Source organism: Artemia franciscana, chromosome 4 (genome assembly GCF_032884065.1).
Source record: "Artemia franciscana chromosome 4, ASM3288406v1, whole genome shotgun sequence".
Classification (NCBI taxonomy): Eukaryota; Metazoa; Arthropoda; class Branchiopoda; order Anostraca; family Artemiidae; genus Artemia; species Artemia franciscana.
Window position 1 is genome coordinate 54,976,777 of NC_088866.1, and position 25,280 is coordinate 55,002,056.

The window sequence follows — 25,280 nt, forward strand, 5'->3', positions numbered from 1 at the left end:
TATTTTAACATACATGCCTTATCCAGAAAAGAAATTCCCCCCGAAACCGAAGAGATAAGATATATACCACGCAAGCACATAGGAATTTTTAGGGAGGGGGGAGAAGGAGGCAATCTAAAAAATAAATAAAAAAAGGGAAGCGTTAGAAATTACAGGAAAAAATTTCAAGGAGGGAAGGAAGAACAAACAGACCCAAGGAACGCTGCCCTATCCTTGCATATGTTTCTGACATAAATTTAGTTGTTTTTTTTTTTGTTTTTTTTTTTTGAAAAAAGCATATTCCAGTGATATTAACAATAAGTATTATTCATTTCAAAAACTGACTATTTAATGAGGTAAACATGTTTTTTTTAACAGGTTCTAAAGGTTAGTTGTTATAATAACGTGTTTTAAGGTTGTTATATTCTTCCTTGGTAAATCCGTATATTTTGCAACATTATTTAATACGACTCAGCCCCATGGATATGTTGGACCACATTCTACCACCTTCTTCGATCTTGTTTGGAGATAATGGAATCCCAACCATAATTTGTTCCATTTGCGTCCGTGCTCGCTGAGTCCTCCGTTTCTGTTTTTTCCACTGAGAAGGGGCTTAAATTAAAAGGACTGGCTGGTCAGGTACTCGCTTGGGTGCCGCATAACGTACCCAAACCATCTGAGCCTACTGTATTAGTCGATAATGAATACTTCTGATTGCACATTTGCATTAGATGGTCGTTGCTCATCCTTTGGCTAAGTTTGAGGCGGCAAATGGCATTCTTTTTCGTAAGTATTATTTTTCCTCCTTTAGCTGCCAGTTTTTGCACCCATGCTATATAATGGAGAGAACGAACTCAAAAATGGGGCCTCCGGTGTGTGACAGAGTATCTCTAGGCTGATGACTCTTCAAGGTCAAAATGAGTTTCCTAGTTGACCAAAAATGCGCCATGCTTTGCTTATTCTAGCCTTGATTTCATTCAAGGCTCTGAGGTACCTGAATTCTTCTACCTGTTCAAGCTCCTGTCGTCTATGGTTCAGGTTTATTTCAGATACATTTATCTTTTAATCATATATACATAACATACATAATATACAAATATCTGACAGAGAGACAAGCTAGTTTAGCATAAATAAAAAAACTAAAGAAATTAATCAATCGAAGTAAGATACGACAAAGAAGAAAAAAAAGAAATAAAATATCAATAATAAACATAATATTAATTACTCGCCATGCCACAGAAGACCTGATGATAAATAAAACAAGAGATTTTTTCTCAACCATCAATGGGACAACAAAAAGGAAACAAAGGCCCGAGAAAAATACAAAAAAAAATGCATAAATAAAACAAAGCTGACGAACTTCTATCTCTAGACAGGTACTTGCTTTTGGGGACACTGATTGCTGGACTTGTCAGACTTGCGCTGTTTGCCAGTCTTTGCAACATGTCTGTGACTAGTGGTCGATTCAGCAAGGAATGTACAATTGTCTGCGTAATTAGATTCCTGGAATTTATCACCACTGGTCAGCTCAATTTGGTCTTCTTATCTTAAGGGTTTTTTGAAGATCCAATCAATTATGTGTTTGAAGAGGAACAGGGAAGCTAACAGCCTTGCCGTACGTCCTAGGCTTTTTCGAAGAGCTATATGAATGTTCTCATAGTAAGCTTTCATCAGCCTCACCAGCTTCAGTGCGACTCCGTCTTCTAGCAAGATTTCCCATAGTAGAGGGTTAAGTACAGATACAAGTACTTTAAAATACAAAAAAAAATATCTGTGGTTTCATGACTATGGATAGAGCCTTGATGTGGGACGATCCGAAGTAAAAAATATGACATCTAAGTATCCCATTCCTGGAAGGGAGCCAGCTTGACTTTTTTCCTGTTCTACGCTCTCTTTAACCTCTCAAAATGTTCACGACAACGACAGAAAAACCTCATCTACCTCTTTCGTCCATGAGAAAGATACCTCGACGATTTTTGCAATCACTTCTCTCTCCCTTCTTGAATACTAGAATGATTGTTGCATCTCTCCTATCTTAGGAGACAGATTCACTCCTCTAGACCTTCATAAAGAGGTCCTCGGCCGTGCTGACAAGAATCGGCAAGGCTATATAGATCTCTAGTGGTAACCAATGAGGGAAGAGGTGATGCATGGTAACGCAAAAATTTATCAAACGGATGGCTTCACTTATTTGGGTAGCATTATTAGTAAACATGTTGGATGTAATGAGAATGTAAAATAAAATAGGCAAGGCTCAGGGGGTTTTTCCTCAGTTGAAAAAAAGTTTAGAAGAATAGGAAGATAAATCTGTAAGCTAAAATTAGAAGATTGGAAGACATAGCAGTAACAGTGGCCAAGTACGGCTCTGAAACATTGGCGTTTCGAAAGACTGAACAATATTTGCTGACTATCTTCCGGATGATTTGTATGGTAGTTAGGTGGTAGATAGGTAGTTGTAGGTACTCTTTTGACTGACAGTATATCGAAAAATACAGTAGGTACTCGTTTGACTGACGATATATCGAACAATACGGTCTACGAAAAACATAGTAGTTGGGTGGTTGTAGGTACTCGTTTGACTGAGGGTATATCGAACAGTACGGTCTACAACATGGTTCAATCATAGAATAAAAGTGACTAGTCAACGTCTTACAGACAAGGATGGCAGATTGCCAATCATTGTGCTTTTCTGCCATCCATCTGGGCACAAAAGAAACGCAGATAATCACCAAATGGAGTAAATCGTGGCCATAAGAAAGGATTTAAAGCAGCCTGAGGTTCATGGGAGGGGGTAAAGAGTGAAGCTTTGACAGATTATGGTGGAGGAAGCGCTTGCGTAGCTGTGTTGTCCTCAGGCAGCTTGGTACCCCAGTAAGCTAGTAGTATTAAAAGTAGATTGCTTTTTGAGCCCTATGATCTTATACTGTTTGGTGGATTTCAAAATCCGTGTCTAAGTCCCTAATTCGTTTCTAACTTCTAATATCAAAATAAAGTTAAACTAATCGGATACAATTTTTTTTTAATATTAGCATTATTATTTCTAACAATGTAATTTGCACCATAGGTTACAAAACCTTATTTTGCTCTCTTACACTACAATCCTTAGACATACCCTTTGGTTTTGTGCAACATGATGCAATACTGTCAGCTCTGACTAATTATTTTTATATCAGTTTAATGCCTAATTAATTAGTATGGTTATGTTATTTGATTTGTTACCTTATGCTGTCTGTCTGCCTCTCTAATTTTCTGGTTGAAATCAGCGTCAATTGAATCTTCAAACTTCTCCTTCTTGGTATCATTTCTGAAAGGATTTCCACCTTTTTTCAAGGGGCTTACCACCCTTCTATAACCAGGTGATGGTTTGGGTAAAAATTTCGGAGGCGTATACTGAAAACGTTGAAGTCCCGATCCCTTCCTCAAAAACGGCCTTTTTACAATCTTTGGAGAATTAGTGTTTTCAGCTTCCATTTTTTCTTCCTCAAGTTTTGATTTAAGAATCTCTTCAAAACTCTTTGTATTATTTCCAATGGGTGTTTCTTCTTGGTTTTCAAACGCTGTGTGGGATGTGTTAGAATGCAATATACTTCGTTTTTCTGGTGATAAATTTTCTGGAAAGACATGATTTAGTCAATAAAACTAATGACGAAAAAAAAATTAAAAGGTCAACTAAACTGACTTGATGAAACTGAAAATAAAGAGTAGATTATAAATACTTCAACTGTCTAAAATCCAGACATATCCCCTACAACGCGTTTTGTATGCAAAAATATAGTTCAATTATACAGGCCTATAAGGAAGAAGGGCAGATTTTATCTGTACTGCATAATTTGAGAATTGGAAGGTAAAGCCAGGAACCTGAAAGATATACACTTTTTAACAAATAAAGAGACAACTAGACACCTTCGAATAGATCAATAAGAACATGAAGTTTAGAATAGAGGAAAGTCAAAACCTTCTTGAGAAAAATAAACTACCATCGCCATCTAATTCTACCTACGTAAATCATGAATAGCTTTTTTTTGTAAATCAATTGACCCAGTAGATAGTTTATTAATGAATAGAATTATTGATACACTAAATGACGATAATCATATTTCAATCTTAACCCATTTGACGCCATGAAGATATTGGATTCTTCAATTATTCTAATCAAGCAATTCTGATTATTCCAGAATACCCACTGAATTCTTGTACCTCTTTTCTGTCTCCAGACCTGAGTCAAGAATATGGGAAACTGAAAGAGGAAACTTGAACTTGTCTTAGAGAAAAATACAACTTACACCATCTAGCGTGAACCATTAGTCATGTAAGTAAACATTAGAACAGAAATAAACATATTAGTTGAACTTACTTTTCTCTTTTCTACTTTTGATTCAGATTAAGCGGAAAAAAAGAGACACTATAGGTAAATATGTTTTAACTATTCACGGTTCCTCTTCCAACAAAACAAGATTTTCACTAAGTTGTCAATACAAAACCAGTTGCCAATAAGTTGAGACTATCAATAATAACAATTTAAACTTTAAGCTTGTGTACTGACGAGTGAGTAATTACAATTTCGGGTCTGAAAAACACAAAAATTAGCTTTCCAGTTAACTTTCCATTTTCATTTTAACCTTCCACTGTTCCTTTGTAACAAAACAATATTTTCATTAGGTTGTCAATATAAAATCAATTGTCAATAAATTGTGACGATCAATATTAACAATATGAACTACGAACTCGAGTATTGATTGCAATTAGTGTCCCAATAAAAACATTAATTCATCAAAACCGAGTAACTAATTTTTATGCAATATTATTTATTTTTAATTAAGTACCAAGTTAGTAAAAAAAATTTTTTATTATGTCCCCATATGAAAAGATGACAAAGTGAGTTTAATTACAATTACAGCTGCTGTTTCAGTTGTATTAGTAGAGGCATTGGCTTAATTTCTTTGGGAAGAAATTTACTTCGTACAACAATTCTTATTAGAATATTGAGGTGCTCCTCAGTACTTGGCTCTTTACGCCAAAGTTTTTAGTACTTTTGAAAAAGCTTCTGACTCTACCTTAACAGCCCTTTTGTTTCAGGAGTCGCTCTTAAAGAATTGGCACAAAAGTCGAACTTTAACATGAAGAGCGTGGTATTGAGGAGGGGGACCCCTTTCATACATGTAATAATTAATATTCGCTTAAGTTTAAACGTTGCTCCTTGAATTCTGCTGAGAAAAATTCTTTTTTGGTTAATTCTTGATCATTTTTCTAATTAATACCAAAAAACCGGGTTCTCCTCAAAAGAAAATTCTCTCCCCCCCCCCATGGAAAATCCCTCGATGGAAAGTTCCTCCCACGGAAATCCTGTTTCCCCTCAGGAAAAGTCCCCCAGGCGATTCCTTTCTCGCTGAAAATCCCCCCCCCCAGAAAATTCCTTACGAACAGTTCCGCATGAAAAATTCTTCTTAGCACACTTTCATTCGAAAAAGACTACAATATCTGATTGTTTTTCAAATCATGCCAGAAATCTACCTTCGTGGATGATTTTTCCCAGACCCCCCCCCCCCCAGTGGCAGGTTGCTTCCAAAGAAAGTTCCTCCACGGAGAATCTCATCCGTGAAAAATTCCCCAAGAAGAATTTCTACCGTGGAGAATCCTCCGAAATGAAAAGATTGCGACCGGTAAAAATTTCCCCGGGCTATTCCACTCAACACAGTTGAGTCGGCAAAAAAAGAAATACAAATAAAACGTAATTCACATTAGATTTCTGGCAAATTCTCACAGTGTCAATTTCTCCTGAAAATTCCAACCCCCTCCCCTCAAAACTTGCCTCTACATCAAAGATTCTCCGGGTCACAAACCTCCCCAGGATAAAATTAACCTCCTCCCCTGTTTGTATATTCCCATAACGTCTGTATACTTCCTGATAATAAATATTATAAGTAAACAATTGTCATTCTACAGAACTTTCCTTAGGGTCTTTGGGTGATCATATCATCCTTAAAAGCATAGATATTGGATCTTTCAAAAATCGTGAACAAAATGCCCAAATGCAGGTAACAAAAGAGCATGAAGAGAGCGCTTGTTGCCCTCCAATTTTTGAAGGGCATTAGAACTTTTAGTTTCCTTTCAAACGAGTCCTCTCTCAATCTTTTACAACGATTTGTTTCATATAATCACCATTGGGAAGAACAAAACAATAACGTGTCATTAATCTTTCTTCTGGCACAAAAATGCGAAATTCCACATTTTTCCAGATGGGAGCATGAAACCTCTGCAGTAAGATTCGTTGATATGGTGAATCTGATAGTGTGATGTTCAGTACGATTCCTTTGCCTTTCGGAGGTGTTTCTCTCACATCCCTTTCTTCGAAAATTCCACGAATTTTCTCAGGTTTCGTAGCCTTTGATGGGTAACACTAAATTTAACGAATCTTATATATTTAGAATTAGCACAATAAGCCAATCAACCGATGTATCTATTAATATGCGTTTTTTAAGAGTTTCAGTTACTACTGAGACTTACTAACAGGTTGTTACCTGTTTGTTAGAATTAGCATATTAAGCTAATTATTTTGGTGCATCTATTAATATCCGTTTTTTTTAGAATTTCAGTGTCTAGGAAGACTTACTAACAGTTCCTTACCATGAACTGTTTGAAAACAAAGCACATATTTCGGAAACGTCTTGACTGCAACGTCTACAGCGTCTGGCTACAACGTCTACAGCATCTTGGCTGCTCAAAAAATATATGTATTTACTGTAAACAAAGAGCTAACGTTTGGAAGTAAACAGCAAAAAGGAGCCACAAAGCAAAACAGTGACTGAAAAAATTCTTCATTTTTTTGTACGTAATTTTCGTAGCTAGGCTCTTAGAGCCTAGCCAATTATCTATTTGTTTCCTACAGTAAAATCTAATCATCTCAGATTTCACAGTCTAGCTGTAAGGCCTTTGGCAAACACAATCGCTATTCCTTATCCAACAGGTTTTGATTTTGCTTTATTATGTAAACTAAATTTTAAATTCTAACCCTCAATTTTACTAGCAAGTTAAACCAAATTACAACAAAATTTTAATTGAAGCTTATAAATGAAACGAAGGTATAACTTAAGCAATTTATGGAGACGTGACCCTTTCTGGGGACTTACTTTGACCTTAAAAGCATTCCGGATATTAAGTAAAAATAACCGATCTTCTTGATGGTTTGCTACTGCCAGAATGTCCTGCCACAATGAATGAATTGACTTATACAGGCTAAGCAGATCGCACTGGTATATTAATCGCTAGTGTTCCTCAGTCTGTTTCTGCAGCGTAAACTTGTTGAATGTCAGCGGAGCGCAGCATTAGGTAGCTAAAGATTGTGGATACGTAGGAGGAAGCCAAAATGTCTCCATCCACAATTTAGTATAACATCTGTCACAAGAGACTGGCCCGTCTTGTGGCGGATGGATTAATTTGTTATTCTATACCACCAGTGGATGTTTAAGATAATTCTTATACGTGGATTTTCAAAAGCCAGCATTTTTCTCTTGTTCCAGGCTCAGGTGCTTTCCTGGCTCACGTGCCAGTTTCTGGATGGTTGCAAGAGAAATGGTATAACGTTGCTATTGAGTCGTAGTTACAGCAATAGAGAGAAGTTTTTGGACCAACAAATCTTCCGTGGCCTATTGAAGGCTCCATTAGCTTGACACGCTGAATTTTCGGGTTGTAATGCTTTTGATGCTTAATCATACTCGTGTTACAAGCCAATGAAAAGCGATGGGAAAAATTAAGTAAGCCAACTATCAACAACAACAACAACAACAAAATTCACCCCTAACACTTTTAACATATTAAGCAACATTTTAATTTAAAACCTTATAACTTCATAATATTTGCTAGTTATTTAGCGTTTACTCTAGACAACGAAACAAAGAGTGCAATGTCAAAATTCTGTGAAGTTGCGACAGAATATATTTGCCACCTGAGTGATCACGGGAATCAAAATCCTTGACAAATAATTCTTTGCACCAAACAAAAAAAAATATTCATGTGCTCTGTCTCTAGATGTGACATCCTTAAGATATCAGAAATTACAACTAAGCATCTGAAATGTAGTCTTGTCACATAAAACCGTTAAATCAAGTTCAAACGTATGACAAACTGATTAAACTTGTGCCTAGAATCAGATCAAATAGTTCGTGGTAACGAACGTTAAGTAAGGGGCGATGCAGATCAATAGTAACTAAAACTCTAGTAAAGAAACAGAGCATTGATAACTATAGATACGTAAAAAGAATTGGATTTTGATGCTTGTTCAAAATATATAAAATGCATTAAGTTTAGTGTTACCCATCAAAAGTTAAGAGCCTAAGAATATTTGCCCAATTACGTGGAAGGATCTTGCCAAGGATTAATTTTTCTTTGGGCAAGGAAATTTTCCATGGAGAGGAGCCAGATTTCCTGGTATTATTTAAAAATAATAAGGAATAAAAAAAAGGTTTTTTCAAATAAAAGTAAGGAGTAACATTGAAACTTAAAACGAACAGAAGCTATTACGCATTTGAGGATGGTTACCCCCTCGTCGATACATCACTCTTTACGTTAAGTTTTTTTTTTCAAAACCTTTAAAACAGTTATTATTCCACTGAATCATCCCTTGCGTTTCGGGAGTCATTCTTAAATGATTGGAACAAAATTCACACTTTACCGTAAAAGGCAAGATATTGAGGGGGGAGCATTTCCTCTCATATAAATAATACCTTCTTTCCGTTTTAAATTTTAATGTTGCTCCCAACTTTTAGTTAAAAATCTTGTGTTTTTTTAATTTAAACACACATCAAAATCGATTATTTATTCTACACGAAAATGTTTACCTTCTATTGTAGAAAGACTAGCACTAAGCACCTCTCTTTCCTTCATTTGTGACAATAACAGCTGGTCTAGAGCTTGCTGCTGCCAGTTTTTCAACGCTTGCAACCGTATGAGCAGATCTTTAGAAGAAGGGGAGGCACAGCTGACATCAGACACAGCAATGGAGTCATTCATTTATGTAGAAAATAGTCACTGTTGCTTCAACTGCTGAAAATAATTTTTTTTCGAAATTATGGAAGAAATTTGGTATTTTGAATCACGTAGCCAAAATTAAAAAGCTAGAATTGAGTCCCTTCTTTTGAGTTTTAAGGGGAAGTTGACCAGTGAACCTGACTAGCTGTCCATAAGATGATCCCACATAGCAGAAAGCTCTCTGACCAGGTTGCTAGGCTGGTCTATTGAAATTGTTTGCATGTGAACAAATGGTGTTTGATGTCTTTTGTCTACAATTTATGTGACACCAATTTTTCATTTCTGACACAAGTCTGACAAAAGTTCACAAAGTGGGTTTGAAATCGGATATCTACCCCCCTGTATACAACATGGAAACATACCCAGCTTTACTCTACTTTAGACAGGTATGATGAAGTAGGACATACTCAAACATTAACTTGGAAAAAAATTATTTTTTTTAACAACTACATGCTGGAATGGAAATATTTCTTATTAAACTGTAATTTTTTGTTTGAAAATATTATCAGATCTTTTTATCAGATGTCTTTGATCTTCCATCTTATTTTAATTCGAAATGGAAAGGAAGCGTGGTTTGAAAAAAAAGAATATTTTTAGAACTGCAGTTCTTGAATCTCCAATGAAACACTAATTTGGTAAGTAAGATAGACTATTGAAACCAAATATCTATTGAGAAAAGTGAGCTATTTGAAAGTATACCTCAATTTGTTTGTCCTGATTGACTTATTTTAGTAAACTGGCATTAGGAATAGCATCTTAGTTATGATTTAAGAAGGTTATCAAAACTTCACTCATTTGATGAAGTGAAATACTTAAACAGTACAGAAAAAAAAGTAACTCCCAGTCATAGGGTAAAGGTCCCAATGATTTGAAAGCTTTTGTAAAACCACTTTTTCTACCCCAGAAGGCTTAATTTAAAGACTTTTGGCTTGAAAAGGGTTTCTGTATGTAGAAAAAGTATCTACGAATTAAACTGTTTGATTAGAAATTTTATCAGAAAAAGACACTTAACTTAAACTTTCTTAAATTGGAGCATTTTCACCAACAAATTTGACAAAACAAAAGAGTTACCTGTTTTCAATGTAAGTTGGAACCCAATTTGACATGTATTAAAATACTTTGGAAATACTTGTGAGCAGATCCTAGTGGATTTGACATGTGCATTCATTTTACTTTATTTTTTCATTTCTCTTCAAGTTTTTTAAATGTGTAAATGTATAAAATAGTATTCAAATAGTGGAAGAAAAAAACTGGAAAAATGGCTGAAGTATAGAGATAGAATTGGATAATTATATGGAGTGTAATTGTGTAAACTAGGTTCCTATAATATAATGGTTAAAAAAAAGGTAAAGGATACAGCATTAGACTTTACAGTCCGTACCGGCAGTGCTGATCTCCGTTTCTTGGCCCTTCAGCCAGGAAGTGCAATGGGGGGTTGGGGGCCAGCCATCCAGTGCTTTCGCACAACCTTCCTGTTTACCTTCCCCAGATTTCTCCAGGTACCCATTTAGAGCTGCGACTCTGGCTAAGCTTACAGAGTCACGCCACTGACCCCGTCCCAAACTGAAGAATTGGGTACACTGGGATTCGAACCCGCGTCCTCTCAGACAAGGGATCCCGAATCCAGCGCACCAACCCACTCGGCCAGTATGTATACTGGCCAGTATGTATATAATGTGTGAAATAATAATATGATATAGGTCTTTTTACAAATCCTATCTGCAATGGCCCACTTTCTCTCAGCTTTAATGGTCCAGCAAATATTTCTTGATCTTTCACAGTTAAAGTGTTTTCAACATTTGGCCATTTCAAAGTTAATTTACCAGTTGAGTCCACTTTCAAAAAATTTAGTTTTGACTTTCCTTTGTCTGGAAAATCTAGAATTCTTTAAACATACATGTCCTACTAAAGATTTTATAAGTTTGTGACAACAAGAAGTTTAACAGGTTTCATTAGCATTTTGAATGGAATAAAAATTCCATTCTAATTAGAGAGGGGATCAGGTAGAATAGTTTGTATTTTACAGTTTGGAATCTTTTTGAAAGAGAGCATGTATAAAATTTACTAAGAGAGGGTATCCTTCAAATTTATTCAGTGATAAATGAATTTGAGTGCTGTGACCAACCAAGTCAAAAGCTTAAAAATATGACCATAGCATGTGGCCAAGCAGCAGCTTGTCTGATGCAGCAGCATCAGCATTTGAGCAGCTCAGATGATGGAAAAATCTAGTACAAGATCAGTAAAACTACAATTAGAAAAACTTTTTAATTTTTTTCATATGAAATATTATTACAAATAACATCATTAAAATCTCTTGTTGTTGAGCAAGTACTTATAAATTCAAAAACTATTTGAATTTTGACACTAACTTTTTCTCATCTGTTTTACATATTCAGTGAAGTTTAGACAGAGTCACGTTGCTGTCTGTCCAAAATTTTGACAAGGCTACTACAAGATATTCTCAAAAGAAATGAATCTCATAATAGAAGCCAATATCTACTTTTGAATTTAGCTAAATGAACATTTTTAGTCAGTTTGGTATTCCACTGCATCAGATAAGAATTTTCAACACACAGAACATAGTTTCATGAATACAATACTAGCTACAATTTTAACTTAATTTCATCAAGAAAAGACCAATATGGCTACATTTTAGAAGAGATGAGATATATCTTGATGTGTTGGTGCTGATCTCAACTTTTTTGCCAAAAGATACCCAAGTAATGACAGTTTGACCATTACATAGCTAAAAAACTGTTGGGAGCTCCTTTTGCATTGAAAATAGAAAACTAATTGAATTGAATATTCTTTTCTTATCTGGGTGTATTGGATATAGTGTCTATGTTTTGCATTGTCAAAATATATCAAAGGCTTCAAGAGATGATGTTCCAAGCCACAACTAAGCAGAGTTATCCTATTTTGAAGGAAAACTTTGACAAAAAGGAAAATGGTTCCAAAACTGCACTATCAAATCATCAGTGCCTTTACCCTTTACCCCAGTAGGAGCAGTAGTAGTATATTACTATTAGTTGTAGTAGCATCAGTATTGATAGCAGTTCCAAAATTGAAGTGTTGAATCATTTGTGTCTTTACCCTATACAGCTTGGATCCTCCAAAAATTGGTCAGCCTTGATCAAATCATTGCTTGTGCTTAAAGACTTTCTCATACTATCCTCTTGTGTTAATTATTTTGGCAGTTTCTCCAGGTAGTGCTTTGCTTTCTAAAATTGTATCTGGTTGCTTTGAACAACTGTACAATTTGTACATCTGACTCCTCTTATAGTTTAAGAAAAATTTAACTATAATACAATTTTTGAAAAGAATGTTCAAACTGAGTGTTAAAAGACAAACTCCTATTCTAGTTTACTAATGAGCTCAGAGAATTTAAACCTATTTTTTACTGGACCTATTCCTAAAAGATCTTCTTGGATCAAACAAAACTCTTATCAGGAATTTTAGGTGAGCTTTTCAGTGCATAAATTATTGAGATAGCTAAAACATATTTACTTTTAGAATCAGAATTTCATCCTGAATCCAAACATAACATTTAATTATCTTGCAAATACTTTTGTCCATGAACCTAAATAAAAACATTTGTACATTTTCTTTAATCTTTTAATATGTTTCCTAACCCATAAAAGCATTAATCACTAAATTTGCACTTTAGAACAATAAAGCTACATGCTGGATATGTTCATATTGATGATTATTAATATACAAATTATAATTGTCACTCTGCCAAAGATCTAATGACTTGCTGATTAAATCCATCAGATATTAGTTGGATTGGTTGGGAAATGTCACAAATATTTCCATGGTATTTTATTGTATTCAAAATCTAATTTCACTTTTACGTTGCAGTGTGAAGTTACTGTATCTTCACTGAGTCTATTCTAATCATTACCTACTTGTTCAGTAAAAAGGTTTTGTGTATGCTGGCATTTGCAGCATGTTTAAAAAGTTTTTAGGGTACCTTCCTGTTTGCTGGGTAGAAATAATTTCTTTAAAAAGATTATTACTTAGCTGCCTCATATATCGGTAGGTCAAACATTGCTGTTGCAGCACCATCAAAATACTAAAGTTGGCATTTATAAAAACTTTTGGCAAACAGTTTCAAATAAGCCATTTAAACTGACCAACACCAGAAACAGCTGTTTATACCACAAGCTACCAGTGCTGATGTAATTTTTATTGTTCATCAGTGCAAAAATCCTTGATCAGTTCTATCCAGACTGGTTTCCAATAGTTTGCAAGTCTAACTGGAAGTTAAACATGGTGTAAAAATGATGAGGATTACTATTACCAAAACCAATGACTATATAGTTAAATTCTAGCTGCTGGTCTGTAGCCCATGTTTGTATATTATACAATCTAATTGTATAGTAAGCAGTAATTAGGGCCAAAATTTTTTTAAGTATCAATATGGAGAATAATTATGTTTTCTGTTTGTTTTCAATCTCACTTATGTAAATGAGAAATAGAGTAGGATCCAGGACTAAACTCTGTGGCATTCCACTAATCAGCTCATATGGACATCAACAAAACCTTATAGCCATTGTAGGTGAAGAACTGAAGTTGGTGTACACAGTATACCAACTACTGAAGTCTACTTTCTACTCAACCAAATTTGGGTGGGATAAATTTGAAAATTTACAAGGGACCTTGTTAAAGGCCTTAGCAGGGTCTACAAGAAGCAATCCCACTAGGATACCACTGTCAAGAAGACTAGTAACCATGTTACATGTCTCAAAAAGATAATCTAAACCAAAATTTTAGCAGGAGATATTTTGTTACAAATCCATTCTGTAAAAATTGCACAATTTGTAAACATTGATTTTTCAAGACTAAGTTGAATAAATATAATTCAAAACAAACCCTCAAAAGTGGAATGGACATTTTTGAGTTAAAAACATAAAATTCAATGGAAAACACATGCCAGATAGAGAAAAGGAGAAATAATTTTGAATTTTTTATCCAAATTAATTGTAACAAATCAATGCTTTCAGATTATAGAACTTTAACAAAATGGATCTTATAATAAAATAGTAAGTTTGAAACCAATGTTTTAACCCTTTATATACAAAAAAGTCATAGAAAGGGACTATCATCTTCAAAGGTCCAAAAAAGGCTTAAAACTGAATTTTCAAAAAAGTAATTATTATATTCAGAAAGAGGACAAAAATGGCATCTAATGGTATATTATTTTATTTGTTGGTCAATGATATGAACTACTATACATTTACATTTCTTGCAATTGGTTGTTTAACACCTTCAGTTGATATTTGAGTCCCAATCAATCTTCAATTCAATATTGGCCCAATCTTTGTTGATATGTCCATAGTGGCCACCTGAACTGTCTTTTCTGTCAACACATTCCACAGTGGCACTTATCTAGCAAAAACATTTTAGGCCTACTACTTTCTTTTTTAAGATAAGGAAAGATAGAGTTGTTGTTTATGTGGCCTCTAATGCAGGTTAGGAGAGGAGTGGTAAATACTCTTTTTTCATAAGGCCTAGGCTACCTAAGAGTAGCCAGTAGTTGGCTAGCTTCATATCCTACAAGTCATCATCACCTTTTCCTCATAGTGATTGTGAGTTAAACTGTTTCGGTTAGTTTCTTTACATAGCCTAAGCTGTAAGGGACCATAGGAGTTGGGCCAGGTCAATCAAACCCTAAAAATAAGCAATCTAAATAGCCTGTATCACTTTGGTCTCCTTCTAAAGATGCCCAGCACTAAATCTCTATCAAATTAGATTCATCCATAATTGAGGAATTTAGACAACACTGACTAGCCTACTAAAATTTTGTCTTGATTTGATAGTAGCCTACCTCACCTAGCCTATTTCTTTCAGGAGCCGTCTTTTTATTTGAATTTAAACTTTGCGCGGCTACTGAGGCACCTAAGTGCATATTTGGAATATCTAGCTTGAAGATGGCGTTTTTAAATGACTACACAAGATCGTCTACAAAATAATCTTAAACTTGGGGGGGGGGGGAATCGATCGAGTAGAATATCTACTAAAATGAATGCCGTAAATAAGGCTCTTGGTTATTTTATTAAAACTCCACTCAAGTATTTTTATTCATTCATATTTAAATTTAAGTTCGTAAACTGTAAATTTTTGATTCAACTCAATATCATGAAAAGAGAAATCACCAATGCAACAGCACAAACACAAAAAAAAAAAAGAAAAAAAAAAGAGAGACAGAAGGAGAAAGGGAAGACTGTTTTCCTAAATTAGTGATTAATATAGACCAGCACTTGAATGAGGCCTTAACCCTACTCATCTATACAATCACATAGGTCAAAAAGCATAGCCACACACAATCAACCATAAAGAATAATCCATGGACAGGCAGTCATGTCGTCAATAAGTATAATAATGGTATCAAGCACGATAAGCTCCACCTTTCGCTTTGCAAAAAAAATAATTATTCTACTATTCATATCTATTTCCAATTTATTCCAAGTTACTGTTATCTGGTAATATTTGATTTAATATATCTGGTAATCGTCTTGTGAACGAATTCGCAAAAATACTTCCAAGCATAACTAAACAAGTGAAGTCTCCATCCCCTAGAGAGACGTCATTACATGAAGGATCTAAGTGGCTCCTACGATAAAAAGCCCTCAAATTCTTGCTCGATTCCTTCCCTAAATTATTACCACAGGTACGGCATAGGATCTATGAAAACGCTCTTGGTTTAAACCATCAAACTTTTCTGTTCTAAAAACATGACTCCAAATGTTTTTGTCTCTCCACTACTCTCCACCCACCGGATTATGCTGGGCAGCTATCAAATTAATTGATAAATACATACTTCAGGGCCATAGTTATTTGACATATCAATAGCTTGAACAGTTTAAGTTTGCAAACTGATTCAAATGTTAAAAGACAACATTTTCTACATGCACCAGTTATGAAGAATTTGGTGGAGTCGGGAAAAAAATTCCCAACTCTAGGAGGAGCAATTAGTAGATATGATTAGCTTTAAGAATACAAAATAATATAGTTTTATATAAACAAGATTTTTAATTTTTATTTAGATAAAGAGTAAATAGATGTCTCGAATTTATTTTATTAATTGTTCGTTGACTAAGGATGCGATTTCTTTGCTAAGAAGCAAAGGCTGTACAAGGAGCAGAAGAGCTTGAATGTGCAGCAAACTCGTTTAGTGAGGGATGAGAAAAAAGTATAATTTATTGAAAAAAGTTAAGGGTTCTATTTCTTTTAAAATATTAAAAAAGGGAAGAAAAAAAGGCATAGACAACAATTTTACGAGAATGAAACTAACTTAAGGTTGAGAACCTTTGATTTTTATTTAAACTTTACAATTACAAGAAGTCTGGTCTTCTGCAACGACTTTCTCTGTGAAAACGAAATAACAAGCTTTTGAACAGCAGGTAAGGAGCGACATTAAGGAATCTGTTATTATAATAGCTTCTTCAGCTATAAGGAAGCTGTTATTAGGAAGCTGAGGAATAATAGTGACTCTGGAATAGTTCTATTGGTGTCAGTGTCGCCATCTAAATATTATTTCTGTCAAAAAATACTACCAAATTTGCCCATTGTTTACATTTAGCATTTGTTATTAAGAAGTATGTATACATTTATCGGGAGAGGAAGTGGAATTATCTGCAGGTGGGATTTTCCACAGAGATAATTTTCGATGAAGAGGGAAGTTTCCAGGGGTTTAGTTTTTCAGGGAAATTTTATACTGGAGAAATTTGCTAGAATTCCAATACAAAATTCTTCTTCTGTCTTGCTTTCTCATTGCTGACTCAATTTTACTCGTGGAGATGTTAGAGTAATTGTCCGGGGTAAATTTTCACCAGGATTGAATTGTCTAGAGAATAAATCATCTGGGAGGAAGGATTTTCCCGTGGACGAATAGCCAGATTTTCTGCAATAATTTAAAAACGATCACAAATCAAATTAAAACAACTAGTTTTTTCAACTGAAAGTAAGGAGCAACATTAGAACTTAAAATGAACATTAATTATTACGTATATGAAGGTTGTTACCTCTCAAGCCACCTCGCTCTTTATGCTAAAGTTTATGATAAAGCAGTCACCCATTTGGGTATTGTTACGTATACGAAGAGCTGTTAGTAGAAACAACTAAAAGTAATACTTTAAGGATGAAAAATTAAGCCTACATGGTACACTGGAAATAGCTATAATCATATCATCGACTGATCTGTCGCTTTCAAGAATATCTGGGCCCTCACTGAAAGATGTCTTTGGCTGATTGAAACTTGGATTAGCAGTTCCTTTATCATGGGCATCTGCTCTATAAAGAATTCAATTAATTTCTGATTTAAATAAGGCTACCAGCTAATATGGATAGCGATGTACAGAAATTTAAACAGTACAAATCAAGGCCAAAAAAAGAGTGCTAAAAAAGACTGTAAGTCAGATAAGCAAGTCAAAAATATATTTGTATTACGTATATGAGAGGGTTCGCCCCCTCTTCAATACGTCTTTACACTAAAGCTTAAATTTTATCCCAATTCTTTAAGAATGACCCCTGAATCACAAAGGTCGTAGAATAAATAGTTAAAATCACAAAACATACTTTAGCATAAAGAGCAAGGTATTAAGGAGGAGATGAATCTCCTCATATAAGTAATAATTTCTGTTTGTTTTAAGTTTACATAGTTTTAATGAGTTTAATTCTGCTCCTTACATGCAGTTGAAAAACTTTCTCATGTTTATTTTTTCATTGTTTTTTTTTTAAAGAACGCTAGAAAATCCTTCGCCTTCTTCATGGAATTTCTCTTCACCCTTTATAAATTCTCCGCTGAAACATTGCCCCACGTGGATTTAGTCAGCATTATCCATCAATTTTTCATTTTATGCAAGGTTTGATGGTAACTGGTTAGGTTTAAACCCATTACTGAGATTAAAACCCAATTTAACCTAACCCAACCTAAACTAACTTTTACCATCAAAGCTCGCATAAGACTGAAAAAGCTGATTTACAAAGCTAATGAAGTCGAAGCAGAGAAGGCAAATTCAATGCTATTTAAAAGAAAAGATATAAGGGAACAGTCTAGCCAAATATAGGGGTAGGAAACCGTTGATTTGTACATAATTCTTATACTTAACCCTTGAAAATCTAAAAAATTTATAAAAACTAGTATCTTATTTCATTTTACATTTTGCTCAAAACTTCAAACATGAAGATTATGACTTTCATACTAAGCAATTTAAAAGTAACTTGCCAGTGTACCATTCACATCAATGGGGGAGGGGGCAAGGATGGGATCCCTCCTATTTTGAAAATAATTTTTTGGGGACATTTTCATTGAATAAATAATTTTTTGCTATTCTCATCGAAACAATTTAGAAAAACAACAAATTTGTTTCCCTCCAACCACTAATTCTTGGGAATTGATACTACTACAGCATACTAATATGATAACTTGGAGGAGCTTACCAAGTAACTCAAGGTCACTTGCTTGTTTCTGAAAAGACTATATATAAGGACGGTAGTTGTATTGTGTTAAAATTACCAACAGTAATCACACGTTCAATAATGTATTCAATACCACATAACAGGAAAGAACTTACTCTTAGAAATTAATAATAAATTGTGAATGAATCCAAAATCTGATAAAACAAAAGTTATGTAAACTGGAAAAATATTGTGGATGTCTTAGCAACATTTTCACTTTTTGAAATTAAATTAGACAATGTTAAATTACAGTAAAGACCGAATTCTAGCCAATAGTAACTAAAACAGTAATCTCGATTGCTGTGCTAGCAGCAACCTTATAAAAGACGTAGTACGTAAATGAGAACTATAAATATTTCATTGGATATACCTGAAACCTAGTAAAGAACAAAACACACCACATAGTAACTAAAAATTAAGATAGTACAGGCGTCTTTTCAGAATTTATTAGTCTGGGCTATAGAACCATACTGAGGTTTTCATTATTACTAAGAAACTTTACTATTTCAACTAAGAAAGAGCTATAGGCTTTTTCATTTTTGTAGTTTCACAGTAAAGAACAGCTAACTTACAACAAACTTTCAAAGAGTTTGTGGTAACAAACTGTACTAAGGAGTGACCCGGCTTAATAAATAAATAACTTTATTCCTCACGCCTCTCAATACATAATTTCTATACAACTGACACCTTTTTAAAAGAAAAATGTTATGGCAGGGCGAAGAGCGGATCGACTGTGGCACGATTTCCGTTTAAAGTCGTCCTACGTTAAAAGTCTCGAGATATGGTATGTTTATGTTTAGGCTGTTGGAGAAGGCTTCCAGTGATTTCATCTTTTCTACTGGGAATGGTAGTTTGTTCCAGATCCTGATGACCAGGGGTATGAACGAATGATGGTAAGAATTAGATCTTGCAATCTTCATCTTCACGGGCTCCAATTGCAGACTGTGCGATGTTGTGTTGCTTTGGGGAATTTTTTTGAACAAGCTTGTCTTTTACGTTCCCAAAATTCTCATGAACTATCTTGAAGAGGTTTTTAAGTCTAAGATCGTTCTTCTTGTCTCAAGTTTATGGAAAGTGAGCCTTCTTAGAGCTTCGTCATACGGAAGATTTCTGAATCCTTGAAAAGTCCTTTTACAAAGCGTTTCTGGACACGTTCTATTCTGTCAATATCCTTTTTGAGATATGGCGACCAGATGACAGTGGCGTATTCAAGCTGTGGCCTGACGTAGCTTGTGTACGCTGATATCTTTGAGTGATTGTGAAGGTATCGTAGGGATTAACTGAGTAGCCAGAGAGTATTCGACGCTTTACGCACAATCAGGCCGATATGCTTTTCTGGTTTGAGGTCCAAGGTCAGAATTACACCTAGGTCCTTTTCACAGGTAGATTTTGTCAGGTCGATACCTTTCATTTTGTATGAGTACATCGGATTTTGGCAGCCAAGATGGACGACAGAGCATTTTGCTAAATTTGGTGAAAGTTGCCATTCTTCGAGATTCTCTGCCAGGGCATCCAAGTCGCTTTGGATTTGTGATGATGCACTAGCTTCTCCAAGGAGCTTCGTATCGTCTGCAAACAGGCCGAAGTCGGTTTGGGAAATGGCATTTATGCAAATGTCTATGTACATGACGAACAAGACTGGGCCGAGAACACTACCTTGTGGGACGCCACTAGTTGCATCGATCCATGTGGATAGTGTGTCTGCAACCTTGACTGCTATTTTTCTATCATTCAGGTACGCTGAGAGCCAATTTTTTAGCTGTCCCTTGATTCCATAGATTTCTAGGCAGTGGATGAGTTTTCGCAAGGATATTCGGTCGAAGGCCTTAAGTAGATCGATTAGGATAATATATATTGGAATCCCACGGTCAAGGGTAGACTGGATGTAGTCGTGTATCACTACTAGGTGGGAAGCAGTAGAACGATTTTTACGGAAGCCATGCTGATGATCTGAGATGAGGTTGTTCAATTCGAGGTGCGAGTTTAACTTTTCCACTATGACCCTTTCCATGATTTTCAGGAAAGGTGAAGTAAGGCTGATCGGGCGATATTTCTCAGGGTCACTCCGTTTCCCTTTTCCTTTGAAAATAGGTGTTACATGGGATAGCTTCCAGGAAGTAGGAAACTTGCATTGCTCGAATGAGATTTGGAAAAGTATTGCCAGAGGTTCACATAGCTCGTCTCTCACTTCTTTCAGGATGAAGGACGGGATGCCATCAGGATTGAATGCTTTAGACGCTTTCATGCCCTTCATTGCTCTTAGAACACTTCCTGGAGTGAAGCCAACGCTGTGGAGCTCGCTTCCTGGGTGTGAGTCTTGGAGTTGAGGTAAATAGCCATCGTCAATAGTGAACGTGCTGGTGAAGAATTTTACAGGAGCATTCGTCTTATCTAGGCTAGTGCTATGGACCACATCACTTCGATATATTAGTGTTGGTAGTTTCTGTTGCTCACCTAGCTTGCGTTTGCACAGGTTGTAGAAATCGCTTTTTGTTCTTATTTTCTGGAATTCTTCTCGGTCGCAATCTTTGTTGTAGTTTCTGATAGCTTTTCTACATTTTGAGCTGAGTTTTTGAAGCTTGGCGAGTCTACTTATGCTGCCAGAGGCTTTGTAATCCCTGTATGACTTCTTCCGGTCCCTGATGTGCTTTCTTGAAACTCTAATTTTCAGAGTAACTGAGCTTTCAGTTACTCTTGATAGTAACTGAAAGTCTAAAAACAGAATTTCGATACCAATAGTTATATCAAAAGACTCGCATTTTAATGCTGATTTTAAATGTAATATTTTTCATCAAGTTTAGTCTAGCCCACGAAAAGTTACGAGCCTGAAAAAAATTAGCCTTATTTTAGAAAATAGGGGGAAACACCCCCCTAAAAGTCATAATCAGATTCAGCGTATCAGAGAACCCAACTGTAAAAGTTTCAAGTTCCTATCTACAAAAATGTAAAATTTTGTATTTTTTGCCAGAAGACAGATCACGGATGCGTGTTTATTTTTTTTTTTTTCCCAGGGGTGATGATATCGACCCATTGGTCCTAAAATATAACGAGAGGGCTCATTCTAAGGGAAATTAAAAGTTCTAGTATCCTTTTTAAGTGACCAAAAAAAAATGGAGGGCACCTAGGCCCCCTCCCACGCACATTTTCCTCCAAAGTCACCGGATCTTTCCATGGAGGAATTTATCATGAGGGGAGAGAATTTCCATGAAGGGGGCGCAGGATTTTCTAGCATTATTTAAAAAAGAAGAATGAGACGATAAATATAATAAAAACATTTCACCTGGAAGTAATGAGTAGCATTAAAATTTAAAACAAACATAAAATATTACGTGTAAAAGGGGGTTCATCTTCAAAATACCTTACTCATAAAAAGACTATAGTCTTTTTAGTAATTTCAACTATTTATTCTACGGCCTTTGTGATTCAGGGGTCATTATTAAAGATTTGGGATAAAAATCAAGCTTTAGTGTAAAGAGCGAGGCATTGACGAGGGGGCAAACCGCCTCATATACGTATTAAAAAATGCACAAATATAGAAGTTCGTTACTTAGGTTAATTCGTAAGGTGCGTATGTTTATTACTAACAAAAAATTCCGTACAAAAATAAATAAATCTAGATGCATTTTTAAGTGACCAAATATTGGAGGGAAGCTAGACCTCCTCCCCCACCCCTTTTTTAAATCAAAATCATCCGTTTAAAACTATGAGAAAGCCACTTAGCAAAAAAAAAATGCAAATTTTGGTTTAATTAGTGAAGTGCGGAAAAGCCAAAATCAAAACATGCATTAATTCAAAAACATTCAGAAATTAAATAAATATAACAAGTTTTTTATAACTGCAAGTAAGGAGCGACGTTAAAACTTAAAACGAACAGAAAGTGCTCTGTATATGAAAGAGGTTGTCCCCTCCAAAAACCTTTGCTCTTTACGCTCAAGTTCTTTTTTATTGTTTTAAAAAGTAGACTTGTGACAGGTTAGCGTAAAGTTTAGCGTAAAGAGCGAGGCGTTGTAGAGGGGACAACCTCTTTCATATACGGAATAATCTCTATTCGTTTTAAGTTTTATTGTCGCTCCTTACTGGCAGTAAAAAAACTTGTCTTATTTATTTATTACATTAAAGAATGAACAATAGCTCCAAGTAACTGAGGCATTATGCACTACTAGAAACTTAACTTCCTGATTCGTCTCTTACTATTCAAACAAAAAAAGAGCTAAGAGCTCATATGGCACTTGTGACGAGGTCAAAAGAGCCAAGAGCTCATATAGCATGACCTCTCGCTTCAGAAACACCAAACTTGCCAAAGCACTGGACCACCCTAGCTCCCCCAAAGAGATTGGATCCAGTCCGGTTACGTCAATCACGTATCTACGACATTTGCTTATTCTACCCACCAAGTTTTATCCCGATCTCTCCACTCTAAGCGTTTTCCAAGATTTCCAGTTTCCCCCTCCAACTACCCCCCAAATGTCATCAAGATCTGGTCGAGATTATGTCTATCACGCCTTTAGGATTTTTGCTTATTCTTCCCACCAAGTTTCATCCTGATATCTCCACTCTAAGCGTTTTCCAAGATTTCCACCCCCCACTCCCCCCAGTGACAAAGAATCCGTTCAGGATTTAAAATAGCAAAATTTGATTCAAAAGGTTAGTTTTCCTCTTTTTTTTTGCAGTGAAGACGGTTGGACGGGAGTCCATGAAAAAATATCTGCATCTATCATTTTCGCTTCTTTTTTGTCCGATGCCTGACGTTGCTCTCATCTCATTTTTCTGGGCTATTTGATTTTTTTTTTTTTGTCTATCAGTGGCTAACGTTACTCTCATTTTTCTGGACTATTTGATTTTTTTTTTCTTATCTACCAATGTCAATCTGGCTTGTAACCCTTTCTGTTTTTAACTTTTCACAAAACTTAAGTAATATTATTTCTGCTAATATTTCACCATCTTAAAACTATAATTACCTCCACCTTGATAAACTTTACCGTTATTATAACAATGGACCGACAGACAGCCTCTTAAACCGGGACATTGCTATACACAAAATAAAATCATATTCAATCTTTTTTTGCCAGCTTTTTTTGCACTTCGGTGCTTTGAAAATTGCAAGGCATCATAAAACATGTCAGTAAAATATTCAAGATACCGATAAAATATGTAGAATAGCGGTAAAATACGTAAATAACGCAAAATACTAACTTTGGGGGGTATACGTAATATACGTAATATACCCAATTTTACCGTGACCAATTTTACCAGCTACAACACTATAAGAAAACAATTTACAACTTTTCTTTTTGAAAAAGAAGTGTAATTCTTTTTTTCTAAGATTATAAAAGATAATACTATCATTATTGATGATAGACTTAACTTAAATCGGTAATTTTAGATTTTGATGTTGGGTATATTATATTAAAAATTTCAATCTTTGAGCTTCAGCTTCTATTAACGATCTTCATTTATAGTTTTACGTTTTTTAAACCTTTTTGACTTTGAAAGAAGCTGCCTTAACTTGCAAGGAAATGTAAATGCAACCTCTTAAACACAAAGAACCACTAAACCACTTCTTTCCAAATCCCTCTTTTAACAAAACCTATGAAAAAATGCTCGCTTTGCTCTTGCTCTCCCTATCCCAAGATTATTTTAACTCTCAAAGGACAAAAAACTAATTTTTAGCTTTCCCTCCGCAGCCACCCCCCCAAAAAAAGAGTAGAGCCCATTTCTATGTCTGTCTAAAGATCAATGGTAGGTTGAGAATGCCTGTCAGAAATTTATTTTTATTAAAGCCAATTAGTAAGTACAATTTGACTAAGATAAGATGTTTTGGAAATGACCGCATTTACCAAAACTACAGGGTGTGTAGTTTAAGATTGGAAATTGAGAAATACCAAGATCCATGTTTCAAAACAGGATACGTGGTTCGACATACAGTATGTATGCTAGCTCCAGTTATCGGAGGGCGTCTATTTGTTATGATGTATCTTTGACCTCTGGCCATTGGTAGAATTGAGATTACTTTGAGTTGATGTAAGTGAGAGCATTGATTTATGGTTTTCTATGTATCTTATCTTTAACCTGCTGGGACACTATGCCCTGTCATGTTGTTGTCTAAAGTCAATCGCCCTGTACCGCTGTTGTCTAGAATTAATTAAAAGAAATCCCATTTTAATATCTGCCTTTCTCTCAAACATCAGTAGGCAAAAGTCTCCTTCCACTTATATTCGGCTACCCATTGATTAGGAGAATACCCATAGTTATTAGCTACCCTTACCACTGGTCTCACACCTAGCCGGTCACTTCACTACATCTATTTAATGTAACCTGTTTCGTTCACAATAGAAAATTTATAACTTTGGGCATGCTGAGGCTTCAAATACACTCGTTTCACCTAGACATATCTGACAACTTTGCATCTGGATTGGAGATGCTAAACCATTTCAACAGCGACGAAGACCACACTACCTATCCCTTACAAACAAATACAAAGTAGAAACAATCAGGGAAAAAATAGAGCTCTGGTTGAACTTCATTGAAGTAAGGATGCTAGGGCTGTTTTTAAAAAAAAGTTTTTAACATTATTAGTTTTAATTTTCGCTCTTTATTGTAGGTTTATTTATATATAAAGATTTTTTTTCTCTCTTTCTCGTATTGTGCTGAAGATGGCCCATAGACATAGGGCCGAAATATTCACAGAATTGATTTCCACTGTCTTGAAAAGATTTTCCCTATTGTTTCTACTTTGTATTTGTTTGTTTTCATACGTCAACAAAACTATAGTTTAATGAAGAGCCAAAAAATAGGTTTATATTAAGCATTTATTG

At 35.2% G+C, this 25,280-nt stretch overlaps 1 protein-coding gene across 3 annotated transcripts in view; it reads right to left on the reverse strand.

Annotated features, from left to right (window-relative positions):
- The window catches only part of LOC136026611 (uncharacterized), a 65,826-nt gene extending 50,939 nt beyond the window's left edge, over positions 1 to 14,887 (reverse strand). The window contains exons 1-3 of one of the 3 annotated variants that reach the window (XM_065703334.1): positions 14,839 to 14,887; positions 8,814 to 9,015; positions 3,199 to 3,590 (exon numbers count right to left, since the gene is read on the reverse strand). In XM_065703334.1, coding sequence (XP_065559406.1) covers positions 3,199 to 3,590; positions 8,814 to 8,985 — 564 coding nt within the window. In that variant the 5' untranslated portion in view covers positions 8,986 to 9,015; positions 14,839 to 14,887. Of the gene's footprint in view, positions 1 to 3,198; positions 3,591 to 8,813; positions 9,019 to 14,833 lie in introns of all 3 variants that reach the window. The other 2 variants (XM_065703336.1, XM_065703335.1) reach the window with 2 other exon arrangements.
- Positions 14,888 to 25,280: the final 10,393 nt, after the last annotated feature.